General features: G+C 39.7%; 1 protein-coding gene across 2 annotated transcripts; it reads right to left on the bottom strand.

Annotated features, from left to right (window-relative positions):
- Positions 1-4,952: 4,952 nt before the first annotated feature.
- On the bottom strand, positions 4,953-17,282 carry LOC306862656 (putative G-protein coupled receptor 146). 2 transcript variants are annotated; one of them, XM_079405572.1, is made up of 3 exons: positions 16,985-17,282; positions 8,375-8,455; positions 4,953-7,732 (listed from the first exon to the last, which is right to left on the bottom strand). In XM_079405572.1, the coding sequence occupies exon 3, from the start codon at positions 7,687-7,689 to the stop codon at positions 6,688-6,690; it is 1,002 nt and encodes a 333-aa protein (XP_079261698.1). In that variant the 5' UTR covers positions 7,690-7,732; positions 8,375-8,455; positions 16,985-17,282; the 3' UTR covers positions 4,953-6,687. The 2 variants fall into 2 exon arrangements, with proteins under 2 accessions (XP_079261698.1, XP_079261699.1); XM_079405573.1 differs by lacking the exon at positions 8,375-8,455.
- Positions 17,283-22,585: the final 5,303 nt, after the last annotated feature.

Raw genomic sequence — 22,585 nt, 5'->3', positions numbered from 1 at the left:
CTGCCTGTGGTCTGCCAGTCAGAAAATTGGAGATCCACTGACACATTGATGAGCTGAGTCCCAGGTGCTCCAGCTTGTTGGTGAGTGTGGAGGGAATTATGGTATTAAATGCAGAGCTGTAGTCGATGAAGAGCATTTTAACATAATTCCCTTTCCTAGTGTCCAGGTGAGTAAGTGATGTGTGGAGGAGATGTGAGATTGCATCGTCTGTGGAACGGTTCTGGCGGTATGCAAACTGTAGTGGGTCGAGTGTGTCCGGTAGTGAAGAAATGATGAAGTCTCTGACCAGGCGTTCAAAGCACTTCATCACTACTGAGGTGAGGGCTACAGGGCGATAGTCATTGAGAGAAGCAGGATGAGGTTTCTTCGGGACAGGAACAATGATGGACTCTTTGAAGCATTACTAGAGATACATGTCAAATGACTGTTAGGCAATGTGGCTAGTTTCATGGTTGGATGACTGGAAAATTATTATGAAACATGTAAACATTTAGGTCACGATTTATTGACGCATTAATTGAGCTATGAGAGCAAACATTAAATATCTTTAATATGTCAAAGTGTTTTTGGGACAACACTTAACAGAAAGAAAGCGTGTCAGGGTGATGTCTTGTAGAGCCCAATGCCTGTGGTCTGGTGGAGACACACTTGTCTCAGTGAGAAGAAAGACACAAGGGACATTCTCACTTAAAAAGACACGCTCTCTCTGCCTTCCAACCCACACAACCGCAGCATCAAACATGGCCAACCTGGGCACTCTCCCCTGTGTGGTTCCCTTGTTCCAATTCTCAGATGTTCTGCTGACACCAGAATTTCATTGTTGTTGTATTTCCAAATCTCTGGTACATTTGCAAAGAGAAAAATACAGAGCCGGTCTGGCAGGAGTGTACAGGATTGGGTTTCAGCAATCTGCTGCAGTCTGAGCCTCTCCAGCAAGGCTGTACTGTCTTTCCACATCGGGTCTGATTTATCAAAGCATTCAGTTCATGCCAGACCATTCTGGTGGTGCAAAAGGAGGAAGGGAGCGTGTAATCGTCTAAGGCATTCGATGTGCCAATCATAGATATTTCTGATGGAAAGATGATAACATTATCTAAAGAGTGGTAAATCTGGGTCCCATGGCTGAATTGCCCCATCCCATTTCCCCACGCTTATCGGGGTTAGAATAGAGGTGGGTTGGGCAAACCAGACATGTAAATACAAAGCTCCCATTTTTATAATGTCATACAGATAGAAAAGGGGTCAAACTTCAGCCTTTTAACAGTTTTAAATCAGGTCAATCCATAAATGTTCACTTTTAGTCAAGCTGTGATTGTATTTTTTTATATATATAAATATGTTATTTTACTCTAATGTTTTTATTTTGGATCAGCTAAATGAGTTGGATTGCCTGGTGTGACCCTGAACTTCTAAGAGGAATTGTTGTCCTAATTTTTGTCAGAGATCTGGGCGAAAGCCAAGTCAAACAACAAAAACTTTAAGAGACAAACCAAATGTGCAACCTTGGTGGTCTAGTGTGGCCGATTTAAGCAGGGGTCTGCAAAACAATTACTTTTTAAGCTCAACCCAAGTTTACTTTGAAAGAAGACCAGAGCACATTAGAGGCCTCGGCTTCTTGGGGGTAAATTGAGCTCATGTCCAGAGTTAGAACATTATTTGGGATGTGTTATCCAATACGTGGGATTTAAAACCTGTTGTGCAAACCTCTTGCCTGTTTGCCGATGGATTTTGAGCTAATTATTTAGAGTCTTTCAGATTAAGGAAACTGTCAAGTCAAGTTTTTGAGGCCATTGGAATGATGAAAGGTTCCATTAAGAGAATAAACACGGGGTGTTTCAGCATCACTGGAAAAACAAAGCTGGTCGCTTGCCGTCTCTTTGGGCGTGACATACCAACAGGATGTTGAACGCTAATGCAGGTGTGGATTTCTGGGTAAAGTTTCAGTAAGTTAATGGGGGAGGTCGCCTCATCCACCTTTTTCTAGAAAGCACATCCTGTTGAGTAATTAGAAAAGAGTTTTTAACTGTATTAGATAAAGCATACGAAATATATACAGAACAATGCACAGTTAGCCAGGAATTAAAGTTGAGAAAGAAACTGCAATTGTCTTTATAACATGGCTACTCATAAAATAGATAAATATGTGAAAATGAAATATTTAACCTGTAAATATATTAAAACCTCAGCTAAGAAAAAAATACAATTTCAATTGTCAATTACAATTTACAAAACAAATGGTCTAGACACAAGACAAATGCTGAAACAATATTAGCTACAGCATTATAAGCACTGAAATCATGAGGTAATTTTGACTACAATCAATAAATGAGACATAAGATTACATTTGTATGAAACATGAATGTGCGAGTTAGTGGTGAGATACGAGAGATGTGAATTTAGTGAAAGTATTATTGCTATGGATTTGAATATTAGGAAATATCTGACCGCTGATTGGCAATCAGAATCAAGTATTCCAGAGAGATGTGTGAGGTGAGGTAGATATCCAAGTAGGCATCATTGCTGCAAAAAGAGAAAGCATATTGATTATGGCTTGTGCTTGTAAGGTAAACGATTCTGATTAGCCCTTCTTGAATTATTAATGGAGAAAGGCATCCATGGCTTCCTTTATTTTATTCAGCCCATATGTAGTTTATTCTTCACAGATGTAAAAACGAAGAACAGCTGAGCAGATCTGTGCTTTGACCATTCTGGATTTAGCAGACCCAGCAAATCTGTTTTGTTTAGGTTGCGTGTACAAAATTTCTGCATGCTCTGACAAAAACAAGAGTTTTAACATGCATATGTGAAGCGGAGGTAGTGACATAATTATGAAGGTTCCTCTTCAAAGTAGATTAAAGGGTTGTCCTTAATGCAATGGTGCCTCCATTTGGTTAAGCTCAAATTTCATACCCTCTAAAGTAATTACAAATGTGGCCAGTCAAAAACAGTTTGACTGACAAATCTATTGAAAATAAAATGACTACAAACACAAAATATATGTCTGTAAAGCTTATGGAAATGTTGACCCTGTGGACTCTTAGAAAATAAATCTTCTTTAAACTTAATGACTTTCAGACATAGTTATTTAATATCTCCAGCAGTGGACATTTTCAACAAAAATGATAATTCACTAGTCTACAAATTATATATTGTGTCAGCACTGTTGTAAATGATGGTAGTGGAAATCATATATGAAACATTGTTTTTTTTAATAAAATGAGGAACTCCATCTTGCTAAATCAAAATTCTGAAGTTCATAATAAATAAATAAATGGGACATGGATTAAAATAAAATAAAATAAAATAACGAATGTATAGTAAAACATGTGAGCCTTCCAAGTATGTGACTTTCATATAAATAAAAGAAAATACTTCTGGATAAAGTTCTGGAGTGTTTTGCCAAACAACATGGAATTGTTTATGTTTCCTGGTTGGTTCCTTGTCTAACATTCCGATACTCACCCTGGATCCATTGTTCCATATCAGACAATGTTGCTCTTGTGCTGTGACAGACGGATATGTTGTGCTGGGGGTGTTCAGAAGCCAAAACAATTCTCAGAATGTCTAGAATGTAGTTTTTTCACAGGGGTTTTGTGGCTTGGTTTGGGGACGCCACAGGCACTTCGTAGAGACTGCACACTGTGCTGCGGCCTGAACGGGGCCCCTCGGTCTACTCCCAGTCTGACCGAGCTCGCTTGATTCCAGACGTACACACACACAATCACGCACATACCGCTGACTCTGTTGACTGTAGGTGCCCCCACTGCAAGCCAGTATATAACAAAACCCAGGTGAGTTCTTATTCTGCGAGCATCAACACTGCAGCGTCTTAGATCTGCTAAACTAAGCTCGTTCTCTAAAGGTTATTTGAAATAATCAACATTGGATAGTCTCTTTACAATTTACTCTACACACATTTAGGAGGTTTGGAAGTGTGTATTCCTGTTTAAACTGCAAACAAATTTTTTTTGACCTTCGTACCTTACTTTTTTTTATATTAAAATGTGTTCTCCTATCCCAGTCGAGTGAAAAAGTGAAGTGACATACTGCCAGGTATGGTGATCCATACTCGGAATTCGTGCTCTGCATTTAACCCATCCATCGTGCACACACACAGCAGTGAACACACACACACCGTGAACACACACCCGGAGCAGTGGGCAGCCATTTATGCTGCGGCGCCCGGGGAGCAGTTGGGGTTCGGTGCCTTGCTCAAGGGCACCTCAGTCGTGGTATTGAGGGTGGAGAGAGCGCTGGACATTCACTCCCCCCACCTACAATCCCTGCCGGCCGGAGACTCGAACCCACAACCTTTGGATTACGAGTCTGACTCTCTAACCATTAGGCCACGACTTCCCCAACTAGAAGATGTCAAAAAAATGTGGGGTTAAAAAAAAAACCTGCACTTTTTGTTTAAGGATCCTGACCAGCCCAACAGCAGAAACATTGACTCAACAAATGGTGCAAGTATGTTTTTTTTTGTTTGTTTTTTTAACCAGTGGCAGCTGTAGATTTTTTCCACTATCTTTAACAAGTTATTTGCACTCAGCCAAGCTCACCCTTTTATTGAAAAAGTTCATTATGCTACAAAATGTGTTTTTCAGAAATTTAAATTGAAGAACAAGCAGAATATGTCTTTCAAAGTACTAATGTCTGTGGTTGTTGCTGCTCTACAGATGCGCAACTAAACCAACTGTTTCTGCAAAAGAACATTTCTGTGTGGTTTGTGCTCCCGGGGCCTGGCAGTATTCTGAGGCCCGCACCAAGCAAGAAAAATATGTTTTGGCATCTGTGGCATAAACTATATTTGTTTTATTTTCTTTGGTATGAATGAGTGAGTAGTTATCCATACCTGTTTTGTTGAGGCAAACCAAAACAAGCTTCATCATTTGTCATTTGGAAAGCTGTGCTGTTCTTAGATGTGGGGAATCAATGAAGAGCCAAGCAGGATTATATTCATGTTAGTTTATTGAACAAGTCTTTGACTCGGTATGGGACTGAGGATGACTGACACTTTAGTATCTAAATAAATCTCTGAGAAAATAATACTGTAATCTAAAAATGGCATTTCTGTTTTTTTTTTCCCCCAGTAAATCTCTGAAGTAAAATATATACACATTCTTAATATGATACATACTGGCATTAGCACAATAACAACAGCCATAACATTGCAATTTGTTGCCTTTTCATTGTTTATGATTGAGGGTTAACTGATTTTCATTCTCTTCATGACTTTAAATACATTCTTTCCCTTGCATACATAAGTGGATTCAAAAGACATTTATTCACTCTTCCATTCACATACAGTGCTTTCTCTCCAAAACATACAAATTTAGCATCCACTGACTTGAGAAAAACAAGAGTAAAGACATTTTCGATAACAAACCATTTAGTAGCTTAAACTGTACTATTTCTCATCCTGCCTCTGAGTATTATTTTCTGGAAATGTCTACAATTTTCTCTCAGACTGAGAGCATTGATGCATATCTCTCAATATATGCATACAATAAAATCATGCAACTAATCTCAATCCAAAAGCTATCTCTTTTGGATATGCACATTAGAAAGGAAATGTTATCCCAATGTGATTAATCGCTTAGAAGCACTGAAGTCCGATCAATACTTTCAGAAATCAACTGTATGCTCCAGTACACATTTGAGCAGTTTTACCAAATAATCTACTGCATAGAGCTGTTAAATAAAACCATATTTGTTTTATTTCGATTTGTTTGATTGTATCAAAAGGACTTGTGCGACTTGGATTCACATCTCAAAACATGAATTGTTAACCACGTCCTCGTGGTGCATGGATAATGATTACAGTAGTACCAGACTAATGATTGAAAAGGTATTGAATAAAGATTAAACTGACCTTAAAACTGTGATCCATTGTCTAGTAGATCATTATATAGCTTCATCTTGATAAGCTATACACATTTGATTGGATTTAATATGGCTGAGCAGCTGTGCAGTTATGATGCACATCACCTTAGCAGCAAGCACTCGAGAACACACACTCACAACCACCAGCACGCAACCACACACACACAATCTTTGCTGCTCCCTGATATCAGTCTCATTGAGTTATTTCTGAGTGCTGTAAAAGTTGGTTAGACTGTTCCAATGTAATGCCCGTTGGTGTGTGAAATTGAGGTAATTTTATTGCGTTTACTAGCATCTACCAGAAAGGATTTTATGGAAAGTGTGACCAGAAAACTCAATCCAGACTGAAGAGCTTTGTGGATCACAACACAGAGAGCCTGGTGCGAAATGTAGCCTTGAGCTAAAAGGGAATAGGTTGGTCTAAAAGCATCACATTAGAAGGCTATGCCACATATCCTGTAACAGATTACAAATGTTCAACATTTCCCCCCTCCACCGAAAGGACCATCAGATGGACTGAGATTTTCCCCAGGCCCAAGAACCCAAAGAATAGACATATCTTACACAAAAGCACTTAGTGGTTTCTTATTGGTCGCCCATTCACCCGAGATGGACAAATAAAGTTAAGTCGTTAAGTGTTACAGAGGTTCCACAATTTCAGAGAGACACATACCACTCCTTGTGGTGAGCAAAATACTTCCTTTCAGCACGCAATATATATCCAGGTTCATGTGCTGGCTCTACTTCTGTGGGTTTGTAGTAAGTGCCAGTGAGGGAGAAGCAGGTCTGACTGGACACGAGCCCTCATGTGACCACCTGCTGTACTGTCGAATGTTCGTGAGGACACGATTGGTCCCCGCAGTGCAGCCTCTTTAGAAGCCGCTGGAGTTTATGGGAAAAGTTTTTGTTCATTTGCCTGTACATGAGGGGAATGGCAAAGCTACTGCAGAAGGCGAGCAGCTCGGATAAACATCTCAGGAAGAAGTATGTGGTGAGGTGCTGCTTGTTGGAATGGCTCCCAGGAGCTCCAGCCACTGTGTGCACCAGTAAGGTCATGTAGTATGGAGTCCATAGAAGAAACTGCACGCACACAGAGGCCAGCAGCAACCTGTGGATGGATGGATCGAGCCTCCCAGAGTCCTGGTCCAAAGGGGTAGACTCCTTCCTGATGCGGAGGATCAGCACAAACGCGTAAAGCACAGCAACCGCTGGCACCACGTACCCAATAAACATCATGATGGCATCAGCTGCCTCTTTGTTCTGCATCTTGGAGCATTCGATGATCTTAGTGGAGACGTGGTTGCATACATAGAAGAGCAGAGAAGAGAAGCTGGTGAGAACGGCGCCACCCCAGATGAAGCCGCAAACGTGCTTGGTGTTGTAGACGCTAGACATGTAGGTGCGTGGGAGAGCCCGCTCGATGTAATAGTCCAGACTGAGCAAGGTCGTGGAGTACATGATGACCAGAGAGGAGATGTTGAAGAGAATGAGAAGGGTAATGTAGAGTTCGTTGTTGTACTCCCACATGGGCCAGCGTGTAAAACTGGGCCCCAGCAACTCTACTGGAGCCACCAAGTTGAGCACCAGGCCAGCAATGGCTATGTTCACAAAGTAGACGTCAGGCATGGTCATGGTAACCTTGTTGGAAAGGTTGACCACCACCAGCAGGGCATTGTAGCAAAGCCCCACTGGAAAGCAGACAATGAGGTACACCAGAGAGAAGACGGACAGAATGAGTCCAAAGTCTTGGCAGAGCCGGAGGTCCATGCTATTGTCCGTCTCATTGTAAACCATGCAGCTCCACATTTCTAGTTTTCCCAAAGGTGTCCGATCCTTCTTTCTGAATCAGCTGTAAAAAAAAAAAGAATATATGAGCAATGTATTAATCGATTGGTTTGGTTTCGAATAAATAAAAAAAAAGTCATTTATTAACCAACAAGATCAGGGATGTACAATTCTGCTCCAGAAGGGCCACTTTCCATCAGAGTTTAGCTCCAACTCACCTGCCTGGGAGCTTCTAGTGATTCTGAAGAGCTTGATTATCTGGTTCAGGTGTGAATAATTAGGCATAGAAGCTAAACGCTGCTGGAAGGTGGATCTCCAGGAGCAGGACTGTACACCTTTGGTGACACCCCTATTCCAAGATGATGAATAGTTCACAAACAATATTCTCCTGTGATGAACTGTTAATTAAGGGTGTACAGTAGTTAACATTTGAAGTGGATCAAAAAAGTTAATCAATGTTGTCCTAGGACAAGAATGCATTTTGGTTTTAAGACAAATTTGATTAAAAGTTAACTAGCGTATTCACACCAGGAAAGTCAGCTGGTTCACTTGCTTTGGTCCGAACCAAATACAATGATGATTTTTTAGTTTTTGTTTGGTGTGATTTGCTTTCACACTGCTCTTTTTGCAAGTGAACCAGAAATTATAACCAAAACAATGCATGTGCTAAGCTCATCCATTCATTGGTTCATCCATTCAACCGTACCAGAGTTTGTTTGGAACCGGACCGAGACTGAGCTGAAGAGGTTGTTTGGTGCACACCCGAGTGCGATTGCTGTATTCACACCTGCCCAAAAGATCCGCAACAAAGGGAGAAACAAACTTGAGTTCGATTCAATCAAACCAGACAAGACAGGTGTGAATACACCCAAAAATTGTATTTTAAAGGTGTACTAAATAATTACATGGCTTGTCTTTCTAAACAACTGATCCGATAGCATTAGACTCTCTACCCCCACCAGCTCTGAAGCTGCAGTTATTAAAAGCAGACTGAGCAATTTGCAACATAAATTTATATACTCTGGAATACGGCAAAATTTAAGGAACACAGGTTTGTGCTAACTTTCTCAAAGACAAAGCTAATCATGTGATCTCAGCATGGTGGTTATTCCTTATACAGAGTAACAGCTCTGTATAAGCCATTGATATGTACGGACTCCTGTAATGACACAGTACACCTGTAATGCTAAATATTAGTATTTTACATCCTTAATATGCATTTATTGATTAATGGCTTTGCAAAAGCCTCGATTTTTTTTTTATTACAAGGTGTCCAACATTGGTCCTGGACAGCCACAATCCTGCAGAGTTTTTCTCCAACCTTGATTGAAAAAAAAAGTAATCTGTCTGTACCTTTATAGTAACCCTTACACATTGATTAGCTTGTTCAGGTGTGTTTGACTGAGTTGGAGCTGAAGCCTGCAGAACTGTGGTTCTCCAGGAGTGACATTGGCCACCCCTGTTTTACACCATCACACAGAGAAGAAAACTGAAACAATGCATAAACAGTGCAGACATTGCATGACCATTAGATTTGAATAAACACCATTATTTCCACTTCATTGCATCTTTCAGACTGAATAAAACTCAGCACAATATGCTGCACTGAACTTAAACCCAGGGAATTATCCTAGTTACCACGTGCCATTGAGGTTCACATTGTACAAAAAAAAAAAGCTCACCACATTATATGTCATCAGACATTTCTTTCCATAACAATAGGTTCCACCTCTACAGCTCAGCACCTTGGCTCATTGGGCGGTGACAATACATGTGCTGTGACCAAAGGATGGCATAATTCAGCTCTGAAACTGTGAGGCGTTCAGATTTATGGCATGAGATGTAACGTGTCAAGGGTGCCGTGGATGCACAGTGTGAGGTTTGAGGCTCCTATATTTATGTTCAGTTATTTCACTTTAATTGCATAGAAAAGGACCTACAGTGGTGTGAAAAAGTGTTGGCCCCCTTCCTGATTTTTTTATTTTTTTTTCATTTATTATGATGTGCATGCCCAAAAAGCACAAAAACATTGAAACAAATGGGGGGAACCTCAAGAGCTTGATTGGAGCTACAATTACAAGTCAATTCACTGAAATTATTTGTATAAGGTTATTAGTAAAATTAAATAAAAGTAGAAAATGTCTTTAATACATAAATTATGTATGTATGAATTATGTATGTATATGAAATTTAAGTAAATAATCTAATTTAATCTAATTCATTGTGCAACATTTGGAATAAATCCGGCAATACACAAAAAATAATAATAATCACTGTATAGTCTTTATTGTATGTATTTATTATAAATAAACTGATTATTTTTAGCTACTAAAATTATTCATTCAAGAGCAGTGAGTGATTCACCTCATTTTCTATTGTTTGATCTATTAATGACATAGACGGCAGCACAGGCTAATGCACAGATCTAATATTTGTTGCACATCACATGTTTTTCCCCAACTGTTCCCCAAATGTTCAATTAAGTCATAACCGACTATGTTTGCTTGAATACACGCCAAGACTTATATTTTGAAACACTGTAATTCTGTGTCTAACGGTCTGACTGTTCATTCAGGATCCGGGAGCGCATGCTGCCTGAGAGTGTAACGCATTGTTATGAGATCTTTTTTGTGTTTTATTACAATTAAAAACTTTTTAACATCAAGCACATCCTTCACTTTATTTTTTAATTCGTGCATATTCTTTTTCTATAAACCGAAACATGGGACATACAAAACTTTTTATTAATACATAATAAGAGCCAATAAGAGAGTAATCGTATTATAGGCCTGATTATCTTGGCAGAATGTTGAGTAACAAAACAAATAAGTTGTTCTTGAAATTTCGGTGATGCCACGAAATAATCCACACAGAAATCGGAACCCGGCTAAAGTCGCAGTTTTCTTGCCTTTCCCAGCACTGACATGATTTTCGCTCTCGTGAATTGATATTAAGGTCTGTTTGTAGTTTCTAAAGATAGAAAATAAGTTTCTGAATCGAATGATATGAGATTCAGCAGGTGTTTCTAAATAAACTCAGAGATGATTGAAATCAGTATTTAGGAAGCAAACCTCCGGTATTTTTTGGCACAAAATAATAAAACGTAAGTTAGTGTCAATAAAGTTATTAATTTCAGCATTTATCATTTTAGAAAAGAAAATTAGAGAACTGTATCTTGAACACACTGATATAATCTATGATTTACAGCAATAAACACAAATTACCTATTTTTGTGGCCATCACAATTTTAACGCTCTTTATCTCAGAATTACATTCAACTATCCTGCCCATCCTTACTGTAGATCCCTGATTTGCAGCATCTTGTCTCCCTCAACAGACCATGACCAAACACTGTCTACGCTGGCAGACCGAAGCATTCCTGAATGGGTGCAAAAGGTAGCTGACATCACAGCTTGCTGTAAAGCATGTCATTTAGGGAGGCATTCTAACACCTGCAGCACACGGCTCACATACATGAGCAAGCAAAGGTAAGCGTCCATCCACTCCACCGCACAGTGTACCTCTTAACGACCCCTGTTATTAATTCTACCTCCCTCACACAAACAACAAGACATCTTGGCTGACCATGCATCTGGATGAAGAGTGTTGTGGGAGTATAACCAAATGCACTTGATACTTTCAGAGCAGTCAACCCACCACTGCTCCACACCCCTCATATCCCCTCTGGAATGTACAGCAAATTCTCAGAATCGGCTGAGTGATGTCACATGATTGCATTTTCTGAGCTTTGTGTGTGTGTGTGTGTGCTGCGAGGGTTTAGGTAATGAGAAGTAAATAAAGATGAGGACTGAGCACTCTGCAGTCAAATCATGTTGTGCTACAATAGATTTTTCACTTTGTGTTTCAGCTGCAGGGATTCAGAAAATAGAAAGCAGATTTAGAGGAAGAACAAGTATTTACAGTCAAAAATGTAAGGTTCTGCATTTTTTTCTTTAAAGGAGAAATTATTCATTGAAATGACACAATCAAAAATAAAAAATAAATAAATATTCTATTATTAATTTATTAATCTATCCAGTACTGCATGTAAAAACATACGAGTGATTTTTTTTCAGCGAGACATTTAAAAAGTTGAAAATGATTCACTGCATGTATTAAAAAAAGACTTAACATTGATTTAACATTGCATTATATTTACTGTAAAATACTGTCAAAGTTTGGGTTTTATATATATAAATATATAATTTATATTATATTAAGTCCCTGTTACACATCACATACAATTATATTTCATTTACCTTTAGTTTATTTTATAGCTTATTTAATTTTAGTTTAGACATATATTCAGCCAGTTTATTAATCTAAATAGTTTTAATTTTAATTTACATTGTGTTTTGTTTTATACTTTCTTCTTTTTATTTTAATTAAAAAAAATTATTTTTTTTAATTTTTAGTTTATTGCATTATTTTTGCATCATGTGTGTTACCAGAATGTCATAAATTTTTTTACAGTGAATTTCCGCCAAGAACTGCCAGTTTTTTTTTTTTTACTGTAATTTTAACAGGATATTTTTTACTCTGTGAAATGACATGAAGGTGAGTAAATGCTTATGTCTTCCAACAACGTAGTGCTTTTACTCAGCAGCCTTCTTTCTGCCAATTACAACAGACAGAAATAGTAATGGTCATAAAGATCAAAGTGTGCTTTATTAAATATTCAAACAAAAATATTTAATATTCCACCCAAAAATTTCTAATTAATAAATTGATACTCAACAGTGTGAGCGCGTAATTAAAGTTTGTATGGCTTGAAAGTGTAGATGTTGCACAAGGACCTCTTGATCGACAAGCAATTTATTCAGCACTGCCTTGACCCGATTCAGTCTCTCATTCTCCCACAGCAGAAGCATTTATTCTTACCTGCTTTTCACCACCCACAATAATCAGGGCAAACGATGACCTGCAATCCTTTCCTTAAGTTGCAAAACCCCAACAAACAACGCCTCAATTAAACCTCCGGCACATAGGCCTATCTGTATTAGTCTTCCTGACAGCACCTCAACTGGTCTGACCCCTGGGACAGCATGTTCTCTCAGCGCTTCTTTGTAAAGTCATCAGCAGGAGAGATCACTCTGGGTGTTTGCATACCGTGTGCATGGATTATCGTTAGGCAGTCTTGAACCGAGACAAACAAATTCCCCTGGTCACACAAATTATTCATGCATGGCACAATTTGGTTATGCATCAATTTTATGGTGAACATTATATTTTTGGGTGTACGTCAAGTCTTGATAATGCTGAATAGTGATATTGGGTTATTGGGGTCAGATAATTTTTTTTTAATAAAAATACCTCCAATGATTTTACATCCAACAGATAACATTACAAATATGTGGAATGAAATATCAGGATTGAACAGAACATGAGAGATCAAAGTTGACAACTGTATGAGAAAATAGGATAACAGGTTCTGTAATCCTCTCATGTCCAGCTGGACAGTCCAGACCGTGTTGGAGAGTAAAGCGATCACTAGTGTCTTTAGGCAAAGAGGCATGCTTTTCTCAGCTGTCTCATATGACGTCTCCGATCTTCAACAGAAAGTACAGGCACATCGCCATCCTCTTACAAGTCCTACATGGACCTGATCCAACGGTAATGTAGCCTCCCTGGGGTCTTTGGTTGTTTAGGCAATAAAAAGAAGTCGGATGTCACTTCCCAGCAACATCATTTGTGCATAGGTATGTCGCAAAATATACCAATGTGTCATAGTATGAGACTAAACTTCAGGCAAATAAAAATAACATGGTCATGCTTTTCCATGTGTTATTTTGGTCCTTGACACAAAATTAATGGGATTAATCTTTGAAAACCCCAAAATATGCTGCTATTTCTAAACCCATACAACACAAATGAAGTTAAAATGCAAATAAAGACATTTTTGATTATATTTAGTAAATATTACACTACAATACAGTGGTTTTCTTCTCAAAGGTCATTGGTCATTAATAAGTCAATAAGAGTAAGCAACTTTCACATCAGCTTTCTCAAGTTTAAAATCAATTTACCACTTTTCATTTGTTAGTTCATTACTTAACTGACTCACTACCTTGGTTTATTTTTATTTTTAATATAAATATATAAAATATAAACGTTAAAATTGACAAGGTACAGTGTTTAAAGGTAAAGATACATTGTGTTCTTCACACACTCTGTTTATGCTTACAGGATGTTCACAACCCATTCATATACATATATACAGTCATGGCCAAAAATATCGGTACCCTTGGTAAATATGATCAAAGAAGGCTGTGAAAATTAATCTACATTGTTAATCCTTTTGATTTTTTTTTTTTTTAAATCACAAAAATCTAACCTTTCATTGGATAATAAGAATTTAAAATGGGAGGGGGGGTATCATTATAAAATAAATGTTTTTTCTCTAATACATATTGGCCACAATTAACGGCACCCTTTTATTCAATACTTTTTGAAACCTCCATTTGCCAGTTTAACAGCTCTTAATTTTCTCCTATAATGCCTGATGAGGTTAGAGAACACCTGACAAGAGATCAGAGACCATTCCTTCATCCAGAATCTCCCCAGATCCTTCAGATTCACAGCTCCATGTTGGTGCTTCTTCTCTTCAGTTCACCTCACTCATTTTCTACAGGGTTCAGGTCAGAGGACAGGAATGGCCATAGCAGAAGCTTGGTTTTGTGCTTAGTGACCCATTTTTGTGTTGTTTTTGAGGTTTGTGCTTGGATTATTGTACGGTTGGAAGATCCAAACATGGCCCATTATAAGATTTCTAACAGAGTCAATCACTTATTGATTTTTTTATCTGTTGGTATTTGATAGAATCCATGATCCATGTGTCTAAACAAGATGTCCAGGACCTCCAGCAGAAATATTGTCCCACAACATCAAAAATACAGCAGTATATTATCATTGTACACATGGTGTACTTTTTATCCGTGTGTTCACCAAACCCATCTTGAGTGTTTGCTGCTAAAAAGCTCATTTTTTAGTTTCATCTGCCAGTCACATTTGAAGTTCCAGTCGTGTCTGACAACTGAATATGCTGGAGTTTGTTTTTGCATGAGCTACGAGAATTTTTCTTGAAACCAGTGTTAATTTCATTGACGAAGACGACAACGAAAAATATTCGTCAACGAACCTTTTTTCTGTGACTAAGACGAGACGTTGACGAGCTAAAACTAATATCTGATGATAAAAACTATGACGAAATGTATGCGCGCCTTCGTTAACAAGACGAGACGGGACTAAAATGTTATTTGAGGACTACCGGACATTCAAAATACATCCTATAGGCTAAGTTAACTGTCTTGTCTTTCAAAATGTGCTTCTCTGTCATTGGATACGGTGCGTTTGCATGGCAGCCGCGGTAGACGGATAGACTACCAAAACGCGAACTAGCGATCTGAAACAATGGCCTCAGCACCCGAAGGGTTAGGGAGTGGGTGACCAGATGTCCCGTTTTTCCCGGGAGTCAAAATTCATTGTCGATTAACAAAGTCAGTGAAGGTGCGTTAGGCGGAAACGCGCTGATAGAAGTGCTCTCTCTCGCGCACGCTCCACTTCTTCAGTTCTCATACAGTGCGCGATGAGTTCTCAGTGCTCAAATACACACACAGCAGTCCACATGTCTCTCATGTAGAGTATCTCACGGAAATACAGTGCGTTATGGTTTAAGTGAGCTTAAACAGGTGGGTGAAAACTGAATGTATGTCAGTAGGCTATTACATACATACCTTCCGTCTTAAATGGACAGCATTCCTAATTATCTGTCATAAATGTTAACCAACAAAAGATGTTAAATAAATGTGTACTTAAGTAAACCTACTGTATCTGAAAAATGTGTTTAATTTATATTTCTACCAAAAAATGAAAATTTATTCCAGTTTTTCCAAATTCAATCCTTGATTCAAATTTCTCATAACTAAGCTTAATTGTTTTGGTCTAAAGAGAGAAGTATTGATGACTATTTTTGTTAGAATACTACATATAAAATAGCTACCAAAATAAATGTTGGTAACTGCAGTTTGACTAAAAGTAATGACTAAAAGTTGACAAAAATGCAATGACTTTTTGTCGACTAAAACTAGACTAAAACTATGATAGACTCAAATGACTAAAATGTGACTAAGACTATTAAGCATTTTCGTCTCAAGATAAAGACTAAGACTAAATCAAAAATGCCTGCCAAAATTAACACTGCTTGAAACCCTCCCAAACAACATGTGGTGATGTAGGGGATGTTTGACATCCCCTACATCCTTTTTTTTTAAAGGATTTCTGACCCTGAGACTCAACTATTTTCTGCAATTCTCCAGCTGTGGTGCTTGGAGAATCTTTAGCCACTCAAACTCTCCTTCTCACCGCGCATTAGGACGATATAGACAGACACACGTCCTCTTCCAGTCAGTTTCGTAACATTTTATGTTGACTGGAAACTCTTAATTATTGCCCTGATGGTGGAAATGGGCATTTTCACTGCTCTAGCTCTTTTCTTAAAGCCGCTTCACTAATTTGTGAAGCTCAATTATCTTTTGCTGCACATCAGAAATATATTCTTTGGTTTTTCTCATTGTGATGGATGATTAAGGGAATTTGGGCTTTGTTTCCCCCCTATTTATATTTCTGTGAAACAAGAAGTCATGGCTGGATATATTCATGCTCATAATAACCCTTGAGTGCTCAAAATTGTGAATGGGAATATACTTCAGAGATATTTTACTCATAAGAATTTTTAGGGGTACCAATAATTGTGTCCAACGTGTATTTGAGAAAAACATTTATTTCATAATGACATTTCCCCCCATTTTAAATTCTTATTATCCAATCAAAGGTTAGATTTTTGTAATTTTTTTTAAATAAATATCGAAAGGATTAACAATGCAGATTAATTTTCACAGCCTTCTTTATTCATATTTACCAAGGATGCCGATATTTCTGGCCATGACTGTGTGTGTGTTTGTGTGACACACACTACACACCTTGTGTACCGTAATCGCAGGGGGGGAAAAAAGCATTTTGTAAACAAACAACGGAGGGAAAATCTACTAAAAAGATGCGTTTTTTGACTGAACAGTGAATATCATTGGTTTGTTTTTCATCCGGGCATTACACGCACATTTGAGTTTAACCTGTCTGATGTTTACTTAACTGTCACAAATAAGCCACACTTCGAGCGGTAAACTGTTAAAAAGTGTCAAACATTAATCGGACTGATTTTGCGAGCCCTCCCATCACAGCTGACGAAACACAGCGGGTTAATGCCACTTTAAAAACAACTTTAAACTCAATATAGGGAGGTATTGGCTAACCTACTCACCACAGGACCAGTTGTTGGCACTGAGACAGCTCTACGGAGGCATCGGGTTCTGCTGTATTTCCATTGACATTTCTCCTCGTATACTTTGACAAAAGCTCCCGAATTGGCAGCTAGACTAGCAGGACTTCGTGTGAAATGAATTAAGTAAATATGCGATCGATCAAGGCGCCGATATGTGGCGTCAACACAGTTGCATATGGTATATTCGTCTCTGGTCCGTCAAAGCTTGTTCTGGAAAGGGGAGGACGCTGATGATGATCTTACTACGAATTGAGTGGTGCTGAACTCTACAGTGTGTACACACGTCACGTGACCCTCCCCCACAGCCCTCTTCAAGAGGCCCGACTGCAATATTTTGAATCCTACTAAGGTAAACCTTAGTTTTTAATATTCATAACGCAAACGTCCGCTATTGGACGGTACCACGGCAAAGGCGCGCGCATCTGATTAATATTAATTAGGCAGGCGTTCGCTATTGGAAGACCACCGAACAACGCCGGCGTTGGGTAATTAATATTCATGAGCCTAGTCTTTGCCAATGGAAGGTTACCAAGTCACGTGAGCGCGACCTATTTAATATTCATAAGCTTAGCACAAGCCATAGTAGCTATAGTAATTTCGCTTAAATTGGCAATCATTGGACAAGTGTGGAAGAGGGAGGGCTGACGTACAGCAACTTTCAACAGCACACTCACTCACTATCGCGTTCAAAAACAGCTTTGAGTCTCCAGAGCAGAGGATTAAGGATCCCGCAGCATTATTTAGTCCATTTTACACTGGTAGTCTGGATGAGGAAACTAACCTACTTGCAGTTGATTTTAATTTCATAGACAATAAACTCAGGTTGGTTTTGTTTGGTAGAAAAGCCTCAAGAAAACAACTATATCAGAATACAGTCATATAATGTGACTGCTAGCAAACAAACTTCAATATGATGCATATGATTTTAAATGATGTAGTATAGTTTAGTTAGTTTAGGTTTTACTAATATTCAGAATATTGCTTAGCCTAGTCAAAAGCCTATGTGCTTAGCTGATTTGTAAAGTTACATTCTGTAGTGTTTTTTTGTTTGTTTTTTTTTGCAAACTAAAATATACTCAAAAGAAATGGGCTTATTCTACATATTGCTCTAGTGAGATCTGTTACTGATATAATACTATGGCTGGATCCAAAATCACATACTTTCTGTATAGGTACTTGGTTTTGAATAAGTATGATTGTTAGAAATGTTTTAGTTTTGTGCATAAATTCGATCACATTCATCATGTTGTCACAGTCATGTGACCTGTCAGCGTCATTTGCGACTCTGCCATTCACAATCCTCTGTGGTGGCCTCATGGAATAGTAAAGTGTCCATCAGATGTCCACCTCATAATCTTACCGGAAGTAGGTACCTGCCGACTGTTTTATGAATAATGTGAATTCGACATACTCGTTTCACTGTTATTCACTTGCTATAAAGTTTGGAAGTATCTATATTTGGATGCAGCCAAACTTCACTTTATTGGCACTTTAAGCTAGTGCTGAAGTCGTTTTACAGGTTATAACACTAAAATATGTTCATTTGCAAAAACAGATAACTCCGTTTTTAACAATTTTCAAAAATCATATTTTTTTCATTGTGCATTCCAATTAATCTCAATCAAACTGCAGCTGGGTTATTTTGATTAGGTTAAAAAATAACAAACAAACAAAAATACAGCTAACCAACACAATAAAACACTATAAAAACATGATAACATAATAAAAAAACATGATTTAACAAAAATAATTAAAGCTATTGAGTTATCTGTTTTTACAAATAAACTCTTCATATACACAAAACAAGCACGCCAACTAAATATAACAAACACAAAATAATTCCAGTTACAACAACAGAGCCTCCCATCCCACAAAATGAGGATAAATGCAAACAAAAAATGCCAGTTTTAGTCTTTGGCAAAGGCCCCCAATGCATTCTTTAATCAGCATTTGAGACCGTTCATTATCCTGTGTGCTCATTATCGTGTGTTCATTATCCTAAAGTAGATCCATTTCCTCTTTCACCTAATTTTCAAGGGAACTGGAGGGAAGTCTTTTGCAGTTCTGCTTTCCTGAACTTTTCATAGTAAGTCTTTCTCATAATGTGACTAGTTTGCAAAGAAGCTTAAAGATTATGAGAAGTGAAATCCACTCTAAGTACATCCCTGTTATGACCCACATTTTGAAACCCTGACCCACAGAGCGTCAGAGAGACGTTTTATAACAGCCTGTAATTACCCTAATGTTTGTTCTTGGAGCACAACTACTTTATTTTTAGAATAAGAACTTACGGCATTTACTTAACGATCAGTGCTGCATTTATGAATACTTAGAATTTAGTTGTACACTGATAGTTAACTCATATAGAGTTGTAACCCATCAGTTATAAATTTAAGAATTTAAAATAATATAAATTTAAAATAACTATTAAGGTAAAATCTACAGGATCAAAGGATTTTATTGCTTTCTTTGAGTCGTATGGAGAACCCTCTTGGGAGATAGACAATCCTTTGACTTAGCAGCTCTGTGGAGCCTCGGGGAAGAGATTATACTGCGGGCTGAGTGTTGTGGTTATGCAATGACCACTGTTAACTACTTCCGTGTCCTAGTGATCACTTTATCCTTTTCTCAAAACCACGTGTGAACTTCTGGGTCTTCCCCTATTTGCCATCACAGTAGCAGCAGTATTTAGATAAAGATAAAGAATGAAGCATAGCTGTGTAATCCTTTTCCATTTAAAAAAACCATAGAGGTGTATACATGCTTACATTTGTTTGCAGTACTTACAGGCCTGTACCTTCTACTTCAGACCCTCATGCAGCAGAAATATTACAGGTCTGTACACCCATTTCCTCCGAACAATTGGCCTAATCTCTTTTAATGTGACCTGAATTTGGTTAAATACTTTTTTGATGTGGATTTTTATAATAGTGATTTGCAAATCACATGGGTGGTAATCCTGGCCGCCTTTTCTGAACTGTGCTGCATACACATTTATCCGAAGTAATAGATGACACGACCCATAGATTCATTCGAGCTGCCGGTGAGGTATTAAAGAATTAGTATTTTAACTTTAATCCTCAATGAATACGTGATGGTGGGACATGGCCTGCAGCACGTGTGATGTGTATATATATATGTCTTAAAATGACATGTTTTTATCTGATCTTAGATGCTGGGTGTGAATAGCTAAATGCATGGACTAAAGCCTTATCTTTACATGAGTCAGGGAAGTAAGAAATGTGTTTGCTGTGAATTCTGTTTGCAGAAGCTGAATGAAGAACAAAACTGTGTTTTTGAAGTAGATTCATACATTTTCTGATGAAAGTTTAACTGTTTCATTTTCATGACTTGCTGGCCATGATGCTATAGAGTGTTGTAGGTGGTTTCCAAGTGGGTTGATATGCAGTTGCTAAACTGGTTTAAGGTGGTTTCTAGGATATTCTAGTCCCTACCATTCAAAAGTGTGGGATCGATTTTTAATGTTTTTGAAAGTCTTTTATGCTCACCAAGGGTGCATTTATTTGATCAAAAAAAGATCAGCAACATTGTGAAGTATTATTTTAATGTAAATTACAGTTCCCTATCAATACTTCACTCGTACTGCGTCGCTCGACGCTTTTTCTCTGAGGACTGAAGACTTTTTAATCACGCAGTGTGGCTGCATGGCCATTGGTTTGTGCAGTGATATAAAAACGAACCAATGGCTCATCAGAGGTGCTGCACGAGCCTATGGCGGCAAAGCCCGCCAGAGCCTGCCAGAAGGGGCGGGGCCATCTGGCTATATAAGCGGGCGCTTCGCCATAAGAAATCAGATCAATTCTCCTTCAGCGACGACTTCTTTTCGCTGATCTCAGGACTCCAGACGCTCGCCGTTGACACGCCTAGCTGCGGATTTGAAGCTGCCTTTTCTTCTGCGCCTCTTCGCTGTTCCAGCCCGCTCCTCCGAGCCGCTTCAGCTATCAACGCAGATGCCAACTCGTTCCCTGCTGCCATCCGGCGAGCCTAAAAAAGAGCTATTTTTATCTAAAAGAGCTTGCGGCGTTATTCCAAATTCCGCGCCATCATTGCGCGTCGCACGATGGTGACGGCCACTCAGAGTGTGTTTCCTGCTTGGGTAAACCTCACGCAGAAGTCGCTCTGACCGAGATGGAATGTTCACACTGCATGAACATGAGTCTCGTCACTCTGCGCGCTCGGATCGCTTTCTTTTCAGAGAGCGAAGCCGCTCCTCACGCTCTCCCGTTTTCTTCCTCCCAGGGACCTGTGGGGAAAAACGGCGGGGCAAAGGGATTAAGCGCTCAGCGGTGAGCAAGCTCACGCTGGCTCAGACCCCACATGCCTCGCGCCAAGCAGAGAGGATTCTCCTGTCCTCTTCAAGCACACGGATCAATGTCCCTCGGCTGGTGCGAGTGACATGGACTCGTTCAGTGCTGTCGAGGACGAGCTATTAGATGACAGCATGTCTCCAATAGCATCAGACGTGGAGGAGATGTCGGGCTCTATTGTTGACCCCGCCCCTTCATCGTCTGCCGAGCCCAGCGACTCGAGGCAAGGGATGGATGCCAAACTTTTCCGCATGCTCTCTAAGGCAGTCGACGAGCTGGGTTTGGAATGGTCTACGCCAGAGGAGCCAACTCGCTTTCGTCTGGACGTATGGTTCCTGCCGGGACGCCATTCGGTCCCTCGTCAGCGAGCCTCTCCATTTTTCCTGGAGGTCCATGACGAACTGACGAAGTCGTGGCGCGCTCCGTACTCGGCTTGCTTTCGCTCTAACTCTTCTTCTGCCCTCTCCTCAGTGGACGGCGCCAAAGAGATGGGCTACGAGAGGATGGCTGTGCACCTTTGCCCGCCTACCGCTATCGGATGGAAAGCAAAGGTCGCTCACCCCTCGAAGCCCTGCAGGACAACTTCTGCCCTCACTGGACGAGCTTATTCCTAGTGGAGCTTATTCCGAGCTTATTCCTTTAGTGGCCAACCTAGTGGTGTTGGAGCGCCACTTATGGCTAAACCTCACCGAAATCAAGGAGGCTGACAAGGTCCCTTTCCTCGACTTCCCAGTCTCCCCTACGGGGCTCTTTGGACCTGCCGTTGAGAGATTTGCGGAGTGATTCACCGCGGCTCAGAAGCCGTTCCAGGCCATGCGACACTTCCTGCCGAAGCGGTCCAGCTCTGCAATGGCCGCTAGTCGCCCCAAGCTAAACCTGCGATGTTGCCTGCTCAGGAGCCTGAGTCTCGACAGCGCTCCCGCTCTGCCAAGCGCTACCCATTTCCGAAGCGTCAAGAACCCCAACCCAAGCTGACCTTGGACCCTGCGCCCCCGGCGTCGTGTTAGATCTGCTGGAAAGGCAGAGGAGGGGGCAATGTTTTTCAAAAAGAGAGCAAATTTCCTCTTCCAGTTACCAAGTGTGTCGAGTCCCCTCAGGGTGACTCACCACCCAAACTAATCCAACCCCTTGCCACACGGGCTGAGGCCTGGCGGGCCATCCCGGTGTGTCTCATTGGGTTCTGGGGATTATAGAACGAGGTTATACACTTCAATTCGCTCGAAGACCCCCGTGGTTCAGCGGCATGGTCTCC

This window comes from Barbus barbus (genome assembly GCF_936440315.1).
Source record: "Barbus barbus genome assembly, chromosome: 4".
In the NCBI taxonomy this organism is placed as follows: Eukaryota; Metazoa; Chordata; class Actinopteri; order Cypriniformes; family Cyprinidae; genus Barbus; species Barbus barbus.
This window is presented reverse-complemented; position numbering and strand designations above follow the sequence as displayed.

What these genes read in the sequence shown, in the direction of transcription:
- LOC306862656 (XM_079405572.1), bottom strand. Translation starts at nt 7,689, where the DNA reads ATGTGGAGCTGCATGGTTTACAATGAGACGGACAATAGCATGGACCTC.